Here is a 16,941-nt window from a genome sequence, read left to right as displayed (position 1 = left end):
TTGTCCAGAAATCCCTGGAAGCAAAGATCAGTCTAATCAGCATTGAAAATGTCTTCTTCCACGTATGCTTAAAGGATTTTTGGGTGAACATCTTTCTTCCAATCACGTGCTATAGGGAAATCTGTGTGCTGTTTTTTTTGCCACTGCCTTTTTTGACAATTGTGTTGTGACTGACCTTCCAACGGCACAGCCAGTCTTCTTAAGTGTTAAATTCAGACCCCTGTGCAGCAGCTAATTCCCTCGCTTTCTCCGAAAGACCCGAATCGGAGAGCTGTGTCCCTTGAGCAAGTTTCGACTGGAACCACACGTATGATGCAGCGTTTTTTGGTGGAGCTATACCTGACAGGGAGCTTGTTTGTCTGTGATCTATCCTTTTAAATGCTGAGCATTAAGGCAGCAGCACATATCGTTTTTAAACTGTAGTTATTATGACTCGGCCACGTTCGAAACGTAAACATCCCCTACATCGTTGTCCTTCCCTTTCTGTTTGCACTTTTGATCCTTGTTTCCACTGTTGAATTCAGCCTGTAATAGTCTGGACTCTTGAGACGTGGAGAACTTCTTAGCAGTCGATGTCTTAGTCACTCCTGGTAACTCCATGCTCCTAAGAAGTTAAGCGTTCTGTGACTAAGGTTAGGTTCGCACGTTTCTTTGAAGATTTGATGCTGCATCTGCATGACTTTTGTTGAAGGCAATGTTGATTTGCTCAAACTATTGATGCCTCCTTATGAAGTGTAGTGTCTGAAGGTTCTCCCTGATGTGGCGTGGAATTGTGTGACACATGATGTAACAGAACTGACTTTTCTGTCAGCCAAAAAATCGTGATTAACTGATGTTGCTTTCTATTTCAGTTAAAAATCTGAGAGTTCATGGAATCCCTTAACCCCATGCGGCCTTGAGAAACAAGGACTTGGGAAGGGTCTTTTAAACTGTTGCTTTGCGTTTTGTATAAAAACAGACAGCGTTAGGTGCCGCTATACTTGGCTGAATGCTGAATCTCATAGTCAATCTGACCCTGAGGGCAGGATACTGTGAATGCTGAATCTCAAGATAATACTCTGCTCTCAGGGCATGAGACAGCATGAAATATTTTGGCCACGTACTGCTGAACGGGAAGTGTTGAAAGTGACAAAAAAGCAATTTGTGTTCTACAGTGTTCAAGTATAAAATTAAATTTAAATAAAATTATGATTTTAAAGGTTGAAGAAAAAAATGATTTTTTTTCAGAAGTTTACCGCTATTGATGCCACCACCTTATTTAACATCACCTTATTTATCACGTTAAATTCATTCTCCGTGCCTGTTTGTGTCTTTTATGGTGTTTCCTGTTTGGAATGATTTTCAATTTTGTTTGTGCCAAACAGGTACACACTAAAAAAATTATCTCACTCCTCTGTGCGCATGTGTAGCCAGGATGAGATTTCATACAATTTGCCAATTTCAGAGCCAAAGTACTGCTAAGCTGCAGGTTCTTGTCCCAATTCATGTTCTGACTAGTGTTCTGCAGTGTTCAAAATGTAACATTCAATTGAAATCAAGTAGTTCCTCAATCAGACTGACATCTGTAGACAGAGACAGACAGACACCGTTAATCAATTGCTTAACCCTGCTTTTCTCTTCGCTCACATGGGATAATGTGTGGAAGGACCGCTTCCAAGACACATGTCCCGTTTAAACAATGTCCTGTTTATCAGTCCCGATTACACGGTGGACACTGCAGTGTCGTGTTTTGTTGTTTTTTTGACAAAATGGTTCCTTCTGTTTAACTTTGACACAAAGCTTGATGTGCTCTCTCCAAAAGACGTTATTTACTGCCAAAGCAAGGATCGCACTCGGTGGTTTGTCTTTGCCTTCTCAGATGGCAGGGCAGGAATTTGGGATAGTCCTAAGGTGTCGGAGGAAATTCTCACCCACCCTTATTGAAAGAAGTTGGATATACAAGCTCTCGTAAACAATTGTTGTGATTTATTCCTCCCTTTTTCTTTTCCTCTGCTTCGCAGCTCGTACCTCCACTGTGAATGGGCAACGGTGAAGCAACTGGAAAGAGACAAGCGTATCCCACAGAAGATAAAGCGCTTCAAAGCTAAGCAAGCTCAAATGAGCCTTTTTTTTGCTGAGGTTAGTTGAATTCCCTTGTTTGTCAAGTGGGCACCTGCAGAATCCCCACATGTCATTGTAATTTATTGAGCGGAAAGTGCACTTCCATTTTCTTTCATTTTTTTTTCTTTTGAAATATACAAAAGTATGTTTTGCCTTTTTTCGTCTTTAAATAGTATTTTTATTGGCTTTCAGTATTTTATTAATCTATTTATTTGCTTGTTTGCTGAATGTCACAACCGAATGTCCTTGGGTCTTGTTCTTTCAGATTGACGATGAGCCTTTTAACCCCGACTATGTGGAGGTAGACCGGATTCTGGATGTATCTCATTGTACAGACAAGGAAGCGGCCGAGGTGAAAAGCCCCTCTTGTTGGTTAACATTGGCATTTGTGGGTGGAATTTCTAGATTGTGCTGTGCTTTCACAAGTGCTTTTTATGCAAATAAGTGCAATTTGAAAACATTTGGTTATAATGTGGTTCGGTTGTCTTGTTGTAATTGAAATTCCATAGAATCTTCCCCCCACCCCCCCCCTTGAATATTCACATGGTTGTTGTTTTTTTGTATACAGAGTCGAGGCTCATGGAAGAGCTACAACACTGAACGGATCAGGTTGCAATAGAACAATACTAACAGTAGAGGGAGTAGGGAAACACCAACACCAGGGTTGAAGGACAAAATAGAGGGAGACTTGGACAAATAATGGGTGTGGGGTAAATGAGGACGCATGGGGTGGACAAGGTGGATGCAGAAGCAAACACTCAGGAAGAAAAAACTGGAAATTTGGAAGGCGATGGGCTGGGGGTGGGAGGTGGAGAAGACCATGGTTTTGGATTCAGGATAATCTGTGATGGTGGTGAACAGCTGTCTTGAAGACCTGGAGGGAAGAATGAGATTGAAGAGAATGTGGACATTGATTGACAACACAAGTGAGAAAAAAGAATAAATGAATGAGTGGAGGTGAGCTGTGATCCTGGATTTTGGAAATTTCACCAGAAGGGGGATGATGGTGGATTGTGTGCACCCTGCAGAAACATAGGAGCAGGGGTGGGTGACAGAGAGAAGATGCGAGACCAGAAAGTATTTGTTAGTAGACATAGACCACCAACCTGTCTGCGAACGGAAAGGGATAGGCCCATAGACTCTGCTTCATCACGGTAGATTCCAATGCTCCTGAAGGCCTTGATTTCCACAGCATCAAGCTGAGCAAGATGTAAAGCAGGGGTGCTAACCCAGAGAGGAAAGCAGTACTCTATAAAGCTGCAGATGATGGCCTTGCACGTGGACAGAAGTTCTGTTGTGCCAAGGAAGGACTTTGTACAACAGATGATGATCAGTCAGATATTGGCTTTGGAGGCTAATTTTGAAATGTGGTTTGCCCAAGAAAGATAATGTGTTGCACTGAGACCCAAGAGTTTGAGTGACTGAGCTTCCTCAATAGAATTGTTGAGAAAGTAAATGGGAGTGTTTGCCATTCAGTTCTATCGGAGAGAGATTGTGAGAGTGAGTGTGAGATTTGTCATGATTGAGAGACATTCCAATTGGTTGACCAGCTTGTTGATTCTATCAGTCTTAAGAGAGGTACGATGCTGTAGCCTACCTATCTGAAGGATCAGGGATGTCGTGACAAAGGGAGAAGTCATCAGCAAACAGAGAACGGGGATTTTCCAGAGAGAGATCGGTGATGAAGATCAGTGATAGGACTGGGACCAGAACAATGCTTTGCAGCACTCTCACCTTGACAGTGAGAGGAGATGAAGGGATTCCGTTGAGAGCCACACGTTAGCTACAAGAGTTGAGGAAGCCAACAAGCCAAGTGTGGAGTTGGCATTGGATGCCACAGGCAGAGAGTTTGGAGAGTGAGGCAGGATGCCAGACTGTATCAACTGCTCAGTTATGTTCAAAGAGACAGCCCTGATCTCGTCTGACATTGAGGGTCTCCATCTATTGTTGGGAGAGTAGAAACGGCATGCCCAAGGTAGTGTGACCTGGTCTAAATTCAAGTTGATTATTATCTGAGATGAAGCAGTTGGAGAAAAGGAAAAGGATGTGTAATTTTAATGAGTTGTGACTCCAATAATGTTTTTTTTTTGTCTTCTTCTTCTTCTTCTTTTTCTTTTTGTTCTTCTTCTTCTTCTTCTTCTTCTTCTTCTTCTTCTTCTTCTTCTTCTTCTTCTTCTTCTTCTTCTTCTTCTTCTTCTTCTTCTTCTTCTTCTTCTTCTTCTTCTTCTTCTTCTTCTTCTTCTTCTTCTTCTTCTTCTTCTTCTTCTTCTTCTTCTTCTTCTTCTTCTTCTTCTTCTTCTTCTTCTTCTTCTTCTTCTTCTTCTTCTTCTTCTTCTTCTTCTTCTTCTTCTTCTTCTTCTTCTTCTTCTTCTTCTTCTTCTTCTTCTTCTTCTTCTTCTTCTTCTTCTTCTTCTTCTTCTTCTTCTTCTTCTTCTTCTTCTTCTTCTTCTTCTTCTTCTTCTTCTTCTTCTTCTTCTTCTTCTTCTTCTTCTTCTTCTTCTTCTTCTTCTTCTTCTTCTTCTTCTTCTTCTTCTTCTTCTTCTTCTTCTGTTGTTGTTCTTCTTTTCTTTTGTTGTTGTTCTTCTTTTCTTTTGTTGTTGTTGTTCTTTTCTTTTGTTGTTGTTGTTCTTTTCTTTTGTTCTTCTTTTTGTTCTCTTCTTTTTGTTCTGTTGTTCTTTTTGTTCTGTTGTTCTTGTTCTGTTGTTCTTGTTCTTTTGTTCTCCATTTTCATTAACATCTGAAATAACATTTGGTGTTGAAAGTTAATTTATCTGCTGTAACTTTATAAGATCACTTTATGTAATGGCATAGCCATTTAAGTTTGTTTGAATGAGATGCTGCACTTGGCTTGCAAAAATCTCAATGAAAGTCAATGTACTTGGTCTACATATACTTTCTCTCCCAGGAAGTCGAAGAGTTATTCATTTTGAGCCCCAAGGTGCTAACGTTTGGCTGTTCTGCAAGTCAGATTGGTCTCATCTACAATTTGCTATTTCCCTCACAGATCGGTTTATTGTCACACCTTGCTCCTGGCATTTACATTTACTGAAATTTATTTTGCAGCACACTTCTTTCTCTCCTTCACTAGCTCATCGCATCATGCTCCCAATGATCCGACTCTATCCCAACCCTTAGGACAATATCCCAACGTAATCCTCATAGTTTGCAATATATGCACCAGTCTGCCAACTTTTTTTTGTTTGTTTGTTAATATCGAGGCTCGTACAAGAGCTAACACACAGAACGTATAACAAAGGGAGCAGGAGACATGAGGGGCGGGAGAGGGTAGCACAAAACAGTGGAGAACAAAGACATTAGGAGATCTGTTGAAGGGAGATGGATGGGGAGGGGGTACATGGGGTAAAGAAGACTAACACCACAGGGACTTTCAGGAAGGAAAGCAGGGAACTTGAAGGAGGTGGGTTTGGGGTGCATTAACGAGGGTAGAAAAGATCATGGTTTTGGATGAGGGAAGATAAGAGATGGTGGTTAACAACTGCTTTGAAGATATGGAGGGAAGAGTGGGATTGAAGAGAGTGGGGGTTTGTTCCAGAGGTGAGGGAAAATATAGAGGAATGAAAGGGTGAAGGTGAGCAGTGTTTCTTGATTTTGGTAGTTTCAATTGAAGGCGGTTGCTGGTGGACCTCAAGTGCCCTGCAGAAATATGGGGGGGACAAATCACAGACAGAGCAGGGGGTGGCCAGGCCAGAGAGGAGATGATAGAAGACAGACCACCGACCTGCCTGAGGTGAGAGATTGAGGGACCCAAAGACTCAGCTTCATTGCTGGAGATACCAATGATCCTAAAAGCCTTTGTTTCCACAGCGTGAAGCGAAGAAAGGCATGAGGCAGGAGCACCAGCCCAGAGGGGAGAGCAGTATTGCATCAGGCTGCAGATGAAAGCTTTTTGTTTGGTCAGGAGCTCAGTTGTGCCAAGAAAGAACTTTGCCAAGAGAGAAGAAAGAGTGGAAAAGAAAGAGAGAAGAAAGAGTGGAAAAGAAAGAGAGAAGAAAGAGTTTCTTTCTTTGTGCCAAGAAAGAAAGGAAGAGGGGGTGAGAGAATTCCATTAAGGGCCACACATTGACTGAGACAGGAGAGGAAGTCTGTGAGCCATGAGTGGAGATTGCATTGGATACCATATGAAGAGTTTGGTGAGCAGGGTGTGGTGCCAGACTGTATAGAAAGCACATGATATTGTTACGAATCTGGCAGCCATGTGCACACAACAGCCAGATCCTATAGATCAGTTATATCGGTGAGTACGTGTTTCTAGTTAGGGTCCCTAGGGTTCTGGTCAGCTCGTTTCTGTGCTTCTTTCATTGGCTTAGCACGGTGCATGTTGGGAAATTGGGAAACGGTAAATTGTGTATTTGGACCGACAGGTCTTGGTAACCATCCGCTCGGGTTACGCACGGTTCGAGCACGGTAACGGCTCGTCCCGCTCGAGCTCTGTCGAGGGTGTGAATTCCCTGGTAGCTTTGCCGCGTGGGTTTTTAGGTATATTGAAATTTGGCAATTAACCCTATCCCACGCGGTCAAATAATTGGCTATTCACGGTCCTGTTAGAGACCCGTACTTTCGGATTTATCTGAAAGGTACGATCTAAATTCCGGGTGTTCGGTGGAGCCGACTCTACTGCCCCGCTTCGTGGTCGTGCTCACCACCGAGACCCGGCCCCACAACAATATGTCTAGGGAGATGGCTCTGATTTCATGTCTGACATTGAGGATCTCCATTCAGTTGGGAAAGCAGAAGCAGCATGTCAGGGTACAGAGACATGACAGAAGTAAATAGACACCATTTAAAAAAAAATAATTTATTTATTGAACATTTGAAGTATATTTGATTTATTTTAATACATCCACTCGTATTTTGTGGACTTGCCATTTGCAGGTATCAATGCTTTTACTCTTTCAGGCATAGAACTAATGAGTTCTGAAATGTTCTCTTGTGGAATTTTTGCCCAGGTTTCACACAAAAGGTTTAGCAATTCTTCCCGTGATGTTGGTTTCCTGGACCTTTTCCCGCACAGCTCGATCAAATATGGCCCAGACTTGTTCAATCGGATTTATCTCAAGTGACTGACTTCGCCATGGAAGTCGCTTGATCCCATTTCTGTCGTGCCATTCTTTGGTCTTTTTCGCAGTGTGGCATGGAGCTCCATCTTCCATGAACTGAGTGTTGTTTTTGACCATCTGACCAGTGGAGAAGACAGGTAGACATCCATCCTCAAGGATTTCGACGTGTGTTGTAGAGTTGATGTTGCCAACACACTCCACAAGTTCTGACCAACCAGTACTCCAGATTGCTTCCCACACCATCACTGAAAAACCACCGTTTTTGACTGTTGGCTGCAATCGGTTCAAAGAAAACTATTGACGGGGAAGTCTTCAGACCCATACACGTCCACTGTCAAAAAATTGAGCAAGTGGGACTCATCTGAAAAAAATTACAGTTTGCCAAAACTCCAAGGGTCTGGTGGCCATCTCGTCAGCCCACTTCTTTCTCCCTTGAATGTTGGCTGGTCTTAGAAGAGGTTTTCTCCTCGCTGCTCTCCCATAGCCCAGTTGATGAAGGTACAGCACAGCAGTTAGTGAGCTAACTTGGACCTCCTCTGCAACATCTGCTGCCTTGCAACAGGGAGTTTTCTCAATGGACAGCTTGACAGCTCGAAGACACCTTTCTGAGGGGCCAGATCGAGCAGAATGGGCAGCTGTGGATTCCTTCCCTTCGCTGGTGAATTGCACAGTCACCTGATTGACCGTAGAAAACAGAATGCCATAGTTCTGAGCTATCTAAAGCTGGCTAACTCCACCTTCCAAATGGCCAACAATTTGTTCTCTTTGAAAATCGGAAAGGTCGTATGCTCCCTGGGTTCGAGGCATAGTCAATTGTCATACAAGACCCAAGAACTCGTTTCTGTAAATCAATAGTGGAATATTAGTACAAATCACTGAGTAAAACTGCGTTCTTGAGATGAAATGAAGAAATTTAAGGTGTCTATTTACTTCTGTCATGTCTCTGTAGAGTGACCTGGTCTGAATCCAAATTGATGAATGAAAATCAATGTATTGGAGAAGAGGAAGGATTTGATGTTGGAAGCAATCATGGATTCCATGACCTTGCTGATTGGGAGCAGTTTCATTGGTCTGTTGTTGCAGGGATTTATTTTTGCACCTTTTTATTTAATGCGGAGCTGTAGTGGTTGCTGGTTTCCAAGCAAATAGCAGATGACCTTGAGCAAATGAGAGGGTGAGCAAGAGCAGCAGAGCAGGTTTGTCAGACATGAGGGCTGATGCCATTTGACCAGTTGCAGAATCTGAGTTGAGGTTTGACCGCAAGCTCTCTCCCTTGTCAGGAGAAAAGAACACAGACTTCAGGAACAGCTAGTTTTGACTGGGTAAGGTGGGTACAGAAAGCGATAGGTTTGGGACACAAGATTTATGAGCAAACACGAAGTTTATGCATTTGGCCTTTTCACGTGCAGTCAACTATACAGCCATTTGAGGTAAGGGAGGGGATAGAGGGGTAACATACACCAGAAACAGACTTAACTCGACGCCACCAGGATTTGGAGGAGGGAGACGGGTTTGCGAGTTCAGACTTGAGATTGGAAAGATGTTGTTTCCTTGCTCTCCTGAGGGTAGACGCACACATGTTCCGATCTTTGTAGAAGGAAATAAAATTGCCTTCAGTAGGATTTGCCTTCTATGAGGCGAAGGCAAGTTATTTTAGGACAACTGCCTTACCACAAATTTCAGTGTACCATGAGCAGGAGGAAGGGTGGGACAACTGAATAAGAGAGAGGGGATAAATCTGTGCATGAGATAGAACAAATTTCTTTGAAAGAATTCCCTAGATGAATTGGTGTTGGTGGAAGTAGTGATGGGAGACTAGTCTAGAAGTTTTATGGCTGCTTGAAGTCCCTGCCAGTCAGCCTGAGTGAAATGCCAGACTCGTTGATGCTGAGGTGGTTCTCTAATAATGGCAATAGAGATGTCTACTTCAACAAGCATATGGTCAGTTAAACGGATTGGAGCAGAATGAAAACAGCAGACATTTTCTGGGAAATTGGTCAAAATCAAATCTTGAAGAGATGGAGTACTGTTGGCTGAGATCTGGGTCGGGAAGCTGACAGATTGTGTTGGTCTCAATGAGTCACAGAAAACCTTTGCTGAAGTGCCATGGCAGGTGAGAGAGTTACCCGCACCCGGCCAATTGGCATGATGGCAACTGAAGTCACCACATATGAGGACGAGAGAGTTTAGATGAGTGAATATAAATTAGTCCATGTTTGCAACGAGCGAGATGTAAATAAGTCATCACTGTTTGGAGGATAGTACAATACACACATATGCAAGAGGTGGGAGTGGAAGCTGGTGCCAGAAGTATTCCTGGGGGGTGGGGGAGAGAGGGCAGTGCATGGAGAGTGAGGAATGTTTTTTTTTTTTTTGATAAAGAGAGCAACTCTGCCACCAGGATGAGGCTCTTGTCTATCATACTGGAAGAGGGAGAGTAATCAGGGAGAGAAACTAAGGAGTCAGAGGTGTCTTGAAGGAGGAAAGTTTCTTTTATGCAGATTATATCTGGTTTGTCAATGGCAATCTGTATGGAGAGGTCAATCAGGTTCGAGCGAAGGCTTTGGATGCTTGAGGTCCACACTGTTAAGGAAGATGGAGGGGAAGAGGGTTTGGGTGCGTGGGAGGTTGGGGAGGCTGAGGGTGAGGGTAGGACAAGGGAGGAGAGGTGGAGGTAGGGAGAGTTGTTGACATTGTGTAGGAGATTGCAGATGAGCTTGGGGGAGGGTCGGATGGGGAGGAGGACAAGCGCTAGGTTTTGAAGGGATGAGTCACAGTGGGGTGTAAAGAGAGGGGGCAAAGGGAAGTAGGAGATTGTAGCAGGTGGGAGAAAGAGTGGGGGAAGGAGGCAGCTTTGTGGATATGAGGGGGGGGGGGGGAGATTTGAAGGGAAGGAAGGGAAGTTTGGAGAGGGGAAGAATGAGACTGGGTAGGGGTATGGTAAATCTGGGAGCGGGCAAGGGGAGGAACAAGATTTGGGGGGAGGGTGGTGGGAAGTGGGGGGGGGTGTGATGAGAGGAAAGAGAGCATGTTTGAGATATTGTGGAGTATGCTGAATGAGAGTGTGAGATGATTGTGAGGTTGGAACAGAGCCCACGGATGTTTGAAAACCAAACGGTTTGGGATACCAGTTGACAAGGTCTTTTTCTCGCATCAGTTAGTGGACCCTTCGTTTTCCTCTGGCCCACTGAGGTTGCACTTATTCTTCCAGAACCCCACACCTCGGTGCCCTTCCAATTCCAAGCTGAACTCACCATTATTCCTTCATTCCTTTATTCTCTCCATCGACTTCCTTCCTTATCTGTTGTCTCATGCATTTGTTGTCTCATGCATTCACCTACCTTCAAAATAAAAGTGCTGTCCCTGGTCACCTCATGCTTTCTCTCACACCCACCCTTGATGTGTTCGCTTGCTGACCCCTGCCTCCTCCACACCCACCCCCTCCTTTCTGTCAACCTATTTCTCCATGTCATTTTTGCATTTTTAAAATTTATTATTTCATTAGGTTTCTGTGTACATAAAACAAATGCACAAGACATTGTCATTTCCATCATTTTATATACACATCAAGTACATCCTCTCATTGCCTTTTCTGTTGTTGCCAAAATGATTAGCATGACTGATTTTTCAGCTTGTTGCACATTTGAGATTTATTTATCTTTGTATGGACAAACTTTCGTTTCTGCAGATCACTCTTCCATGCATCTAGACTTTGTTTACAAAAAAAAAATTGCATTATTTGGAACATTTGAAAGTAGTACATTGGGTTGTTTTAGAGCCAGGAAAACTTTTGTCTTGCTTGACGGATCATTTTCTTTGCCGCTCATTTTTTGTCATGGAAAGATGGTCAAGTGTTTTTATATATTTATTTAACATCTTGTTTCGTGGGGTCATCGAATGTAGTTTTACCATTGCTGTTCATCCATTCTGTCCTTCAGCGTCCGGACGTTATCTTTCTGTGATCTAGGCTGTAACTTACTACCTGGTGAAGTGGAGCTCCCTGCCTTACGAAGACAGCACATGGGAGCTGAAGGAGGATGTGGACCCCTTAAAAATCCAGGAGTTTCAACAGCTGCAGACCAAACCTCCTTGCACAGAGCACGTGGTATGTGCCTTGCGCCTCATTGAGATTTTGCTCCAAAATGTGACACCCTCACGTCTGTGCTTGCTACAGACCAACGTTGTCTTTCTTCTCACGGCATTGTTTAGGTTTTTTTTTTTTTTAGCAACATGTAAGTTATGGAGAATGCAATTTGTTCTTATGCTTTGGGCCTTGCAGAGGTACTAAACATATTTAGCTGAAGAACCGGTGGAAACTGCTTCCATGAATAAAATAGTACAGAACTGTCGAGGGAGTGAAGTGAATCTTTTGCGATCTTGGTTGGCCAGTGTGACTTTCTTCTGTTTGTTTAACTTTTTTATACATTTTTTTCTTTGCAGGAACGTCCACCTCCGAAGGCTTGGAAAAAATGCTTGGAGTCTCGCGAATACAAGAATAAGAATATGCTCAGGGAATACCAACTGGAGGGATTAAACTGGCTTCTCTTCAACTGGTACCAGAGGTGAGAAATCTTAATTTTCTAACTTTTTATTTTCCTTCTGTTTGAAAAAGTTTCTGCCTGGCATGGGCCGTCGACCAAACGATAAATGGCGTGTTCATTTACTGGCTTCTCTAACCATCAGTAAACATGCAATTCCCGAGGCTGTAGAGTAGCGGATTTTTCGATACTACTTTTCCTGGAAGTCTGGGCCTCAACTTGTACTCAGAATTGACTTGTCTATGGTTTAAAGACTGAGTTGCTATTGCATCAATGAAAAAAAAAATTAGTGATTAAATTTTTTTTTTTTATTTTCTGAAATAAATTGTTTAATTGTTAATTTAAGACATACGACACAAATCGTTGTCCGGAAAGTTTGCTGATTGGATGAGCAAGTAAACGTTAATCCGCTCACTCATGCATGCAACATTATCCAATCGATAACCAGCATGCATTCACCAATTAAGTTTAATCCATCCCTTTCAATCCTAATAATATGTATCCATCCCTGCCACACCGTCTCATAAAATGCCTCCCATAAAGTCACACAAGTTGTACACTGCAGCTTTTAATTTGGAAGTTGTGTTCGCTGATTAAAAAAAAAAAAAGGCAAATATGGCTGCGCACTCGGAATACGCTGTCAGCGAGAAATGTGTTTGGGACAGACGTAAAGCAAAGGATGCATTGCACATTACAAAGAAAACTAAGAAAGTTCATCATGGCTGCAAAGCTCGGTGGACAAACATCGAGTGCCTGTATTACAATAATCGTCAGGTGTTCATGTTTATTGAGTAGTGAACTGTTTTAATATATATATATATATATATATATATATATATATATATATATATATATATATATATATATATATATATATATATATATATATATATATATATTGTTGCGGATTCGCGAACGGCCACGTAACTCGAATCGCGGCACGTCGCCCACCGGACGGACAATCCAGTCGTGACCCTCTCGGACTAACGCCGGGAACCAGTCACGGGTGGACCTTTCGGTCTCACCGCGATCGAGCCAATCGGCCCCCGCGTGGGATAGGGTTGCTCGCCAAATTCGACCTACCTAAGTACCCACACGGAGGGTAGACCGGGCGATCGCACCTCGCCGCAGGTCGAATTCGGACACGGGCCACTTAAGCGACCCGTTCCGTACTATCGGGATAACCGAGCGGTGTTGTTCGTCGACCTCGACGGTTCGATTAATTATCGGGCGTCTTAACCCACGACCAACCCTTTACGTGAAGCAAGATGAGGATTCAATGAAAGAAATGACGAAGCGAAGCGGGAAAACAGTTCAATAATAAGCACATTTATTTCGCGATGAACGGAAAGCACACATATACAATTCCACCAAAAGCACATAGAAAAGAAGAAGACAAAAAGCAAATGCGACAATGCAGATCTATCCGACTACCGGGCACTCGGCAACACTTATACAATTTTACTTCACAGACGGCGCCGACAACACATATTCCCAAAGCAAAAGAAAAGAGAACCACCCTCCAGGATGAGGGGGTAGGCGGGCCTGGGGCCGAGACCGTGTCGGGCCTACCCGTCTGATGATGAGACGCGGAGCGGCGGTGGTGCCTCAACTCCGCGGGCCTCGCGGACAGTGTCTGGTAGGGGGTGGGAAGGGGGCCCCCTTTGTCGCACTATCTCAGCGCGGGGGGAAACAGGAGGGGGTTGCTGATGCTCGGGGAAAGGAGGATTTCATAAAATCTCGGGTCCCGCGACGAGCGTCTCCACCACGACCTCGGTCGCGCCGCCGGCCTCTCTCTCCTCAGTTCCCCGAATCCGACGCGAGCACCCCCTCGTCCGCCTTCGCCGCCGCCGCCTCTCCACAGCTCCGTCCTCTTCACTCCGACTCCGCGAACTCCCAACTGCACTGAACTCGACTGACGAACGCAGTCGTTTTTATAAGCCCCGTGGCTTCGCTCTTTCATCTTTGACCCTCTGCCTCCGACCTTTCACCTCGCTCCCCATTGGCCCGAGGAAAAGTGGGCGTGAATGCTTTTTGATCCATGAATTTGCATATAGCGACCGCCCTCCAACGCCCTGGAGGCGGGGCCAAACCACCCCTCGCTCACCGATTGGACGGAACAAAAGTGGGCGTGAGTCGTTTTTGATCCGTTTTTCTTCAGAAAGTCCACGATGCTTTTGAACACGCTGCACGGTGCGCGCTCTACACGAGTCCAGCATCGGTGCCCACGAGTGGCGCGAGATGACGGTGATGCGATGGTGGCGAGTTGTGACGGTAAAGGTCGTGGCGGTTGTAGTGAAGCGGCGTTGTGGTTGGTGGTTGTTGTGATGGCCGCGTTGTGGTTGGTGGTTGTTGTGTGATGGCTGTTGAGACGTGGTTGGTGGTGGTAATAATGGCGGCTGGTCCAAAATAAAGATAGTAAAAGAAAAACGGCTATCCTGAAGAATCGCAGCACGCATGAATGACATTTATTCCCTCTAGACAACGGGTTTGGGCCTAACTACACATATACTTACCGAGATATCTCACCTAAGGGACCTGAATGGTGGTTTGCGAATTTGGTCAACCACAACAATATATATATATATATATATATATATATATATATATATATATATATATATATATATATATATATATATATATATATATATATATATATATATATATATATATATATATATATATATATATATATATATATATATATATATATATATATTTATTGTGCTCTGCGCCTGTGCTGATAATGATTCTGTAGCTTGTTTTAAATATGCTTGCTTGTTTTAAAGAAATGCTGTAGGCAGCGATGCGTTGAGTGTCAGGGAGGAATCAACACTTCTGTTGTCCTGACTGAATGACCATTTTTAGGTCATCTCTACTGAGATGACCTAATAAAGCCAGTCCATATGTCCGTCAACAATTTTTCTTTCCCATCTTGATGAAACTTAGTGTCTGGGTAGAGGTCGATGAGTGTTGCACAACAATATAACTTTTGTCCGGGTTCAAGGTCAGAGACGAGGTCACGTAAGTTATAAAAATCGCCATTTTCAAAACCTATCTAGTCTGCCATTCTACAAGATATTCGGCAACTGTTTATTGATTATGATTGTAAAAAATATTATCTTGTATCTAACCAGACAGATTTTTGAATTTCCTTCCCGTTTGATCGTCACTTGATCTGGAAGATGGCCAAAAACGCCGATGCGATTCGCAAAGAAGGAAGGAGAAATGAAATATAAATATAAAACACATTTTTAGCCTTTTATATTTATACATTTTCCGCCGAAGGTGCAAAAGTTTCAAAACCCGAAATGTAAACGTCAGCATTTATTTTCAAAATGTAATTTCGTGCGCGCGCCAAAATGCCGAGTCATCTTTAACCAAACTGTGCAGTTCAAGCTGCGCTGTAGGTCCGGTCATGGCGTCTGAGCAGTGGCCAGCATGGTTCAGATTGACTGTGGTTTCTGGGGCGAAGGTGATTGTTAAGAAGTATGTCAGCGGTATAAATTTGAGTGACTGTATTGGTGATTTAATCATGCAACATCTTGACAACGAATATTCTGGCCGAACGAGTGCATCAGCAGGGATAATTCGCAGGCTCCTCTCGATCGTGTCGATATCTAACATAATCACCGGCGGACATAGGGCTGCAGGCTGTGGGACGAGGCCACGGATCCCGGATGAGTGGATAAGTGATAAATTATGCTACATGCTTTGGGCTTTCTGATTAATATATCAACGAGTACATTCCATAATTAATGAATTAATATTTAATGAATCTGGCATACAAAATGTTTTTTCATACCTGACATGTTACTTTGTGCAGGGTCACGAAACTTCTGTGGAATTAATAATTAATGAATTTGCTCGCTCTAACGATTTTTCAAACCTCAATATCTCTATAAATACTTGACCAATTTTCATTCTGAAAGTTGCATTATAATCAGTGAAGAATAATCTACAGGATTATCATAATCTCCGAGAGCTAAGCCTATTTTTTCGTTTTTTTCTACAACCGGAAGTGAAATGTCCCCAGAGAGTGGACGGACCGGAAAACCACGTATTGCACTTACTGGTTATTCTGATGTGTTAATCCGGGTACTAAATGAACAATACATATTTATTAATTATGTCATTAGTAGTATTATCCTAGTGTATCTCTGTGAACTATTTCAATCTAAACGGTTAGTTTGGACTGTTTCGCGGTTACCTGAACTGAACATTGAGAACTTGTGGTATTATAGAGATGACCGTCACCCCCTACACGGGGGTAATATTTCCAAGTACCATCGTTGATCTAGCTTTGTGTTGTACTCAAAATCAACTTATCTACGAATGAAGGAAAGAAAAATGTGAAAATTATCCAATTTGACTTGTGCGCCGAAATTATGGGAAATATTTCTCAACTTGTGTTTTCTAGCATTGTGTGCAAATGATCAGAATGCTTCCAAAATGTTGTCATTTTATTCTTGTTATTCAAGATGCAGTCCAGGCAATCCTTGGCGGTAACTCCATGAGAATGAGAAGTTTACTCTATCCAAATCCATCATCTTTGGTTGTTTTCAAACTTTACTTTCTCCCTCCACTTGGAAGAAAAATATTTGTTTGTTCGTTGCATAAATCTTACAGTTCCGTCTTCATTTAAACAAGCCAGGACAAATTTCCATCTTGAAAACACCTTTGCTGGATTTAAACCAATCATCAGTATTCATGTTGTTTCTCTTTTGGTTTTTATTTAAAAGATCCTTGAATGTGAGTCACCAGTCTGGTTCTGGAATACCTACACCAGGATTCTCTTTTGCAACCCTACCATTCTGGTTCTGGAATACCTGTACCAGGATTCTCTTTTACAACCCTACTAGTCTGGTTCTGGAATACCTGCACCAGGATTCTCTTTTGCAACCCTACCAGTCTGGTTCTGGAATACCTGTACCAGGATTCTCTTTTATAACCCCACCAGTGAGGTTCTGGAATACTTGCACTAGGATTCTCCTTTACAGCTCTATTCTGACATTCCCCATTTAACTTGTTTTTCTTCTCCCTGTCGAATTTGCCTTTCTAGGGCCACCTTCTGTTTGATAACATCATTGAGTTTCTGAAATCCCACATTCAGCAGGTTTACCTGCCTCTTCTCTCAATCCCTTTTAAGTCAAGAAGAAAATCGTTCTCAAGATTGTATATTTGATCACTTACTCCAATTCTCAAGCCCACTGCCTCCCAGT

The 16,941-nt window shown here is 43.0% G+C and overlaps 1 protein-coding gene across 12 annotated transcripts in view; it reads left to right on the top strand.

The window, feature by feature from the left end:
* Positions 1-16,941, top strand: part of LOC147021446 (ATP-dependent chromatin remodeler CHD8-like) — a 228,651-nt gene that overhangs the window by 140,818 nt on the left and 70,892 nt on the right. For all 12 annotated transcript variants that reach the window (XM_085891386.1, XM_085891387.1, XM_085891388.1 and 9 more), the window contains 4 exons: positions 2,001-2,118; positions 2,366-2,452; positions 11,146-11,283; positions 11,619-11,740. In XM_085891386.1, the coding sequence (XP_085747512.1) occupies positions 2,001-2,118; positions 2,366-2,452; positions 11,146-11,283; positions 11,619-11,740 (465 nt within the window). The remainder of the gene's footprint in view (positions 1-2,000; positions 2,119-2,365; positions 2,453-11,145; positions 11,284-11,618; positions 11,741-16,941) is intronic.

This window comes from Eptatretus burgeri, chromosome 8, assembly GCF_056783735.1.
Source record: "Eptatretus burgeri isolate ZD-2024b chromosome 8, Ebu_testis_v1, whole genome shotgun sequence".
In the NCBI taxonomy this organism is placed as follows: domain Eukaryota; kingdom Metazoa; phylum Chordata; class Myxini; order Myxiniformes; family Myxinidae; genus Eptatretus; species Eptatretus burgeri.
Note: the sequence above shows the minus strand (reverse complement) of the source record. Positions and strands in the feature narration are given on the sequence as shown.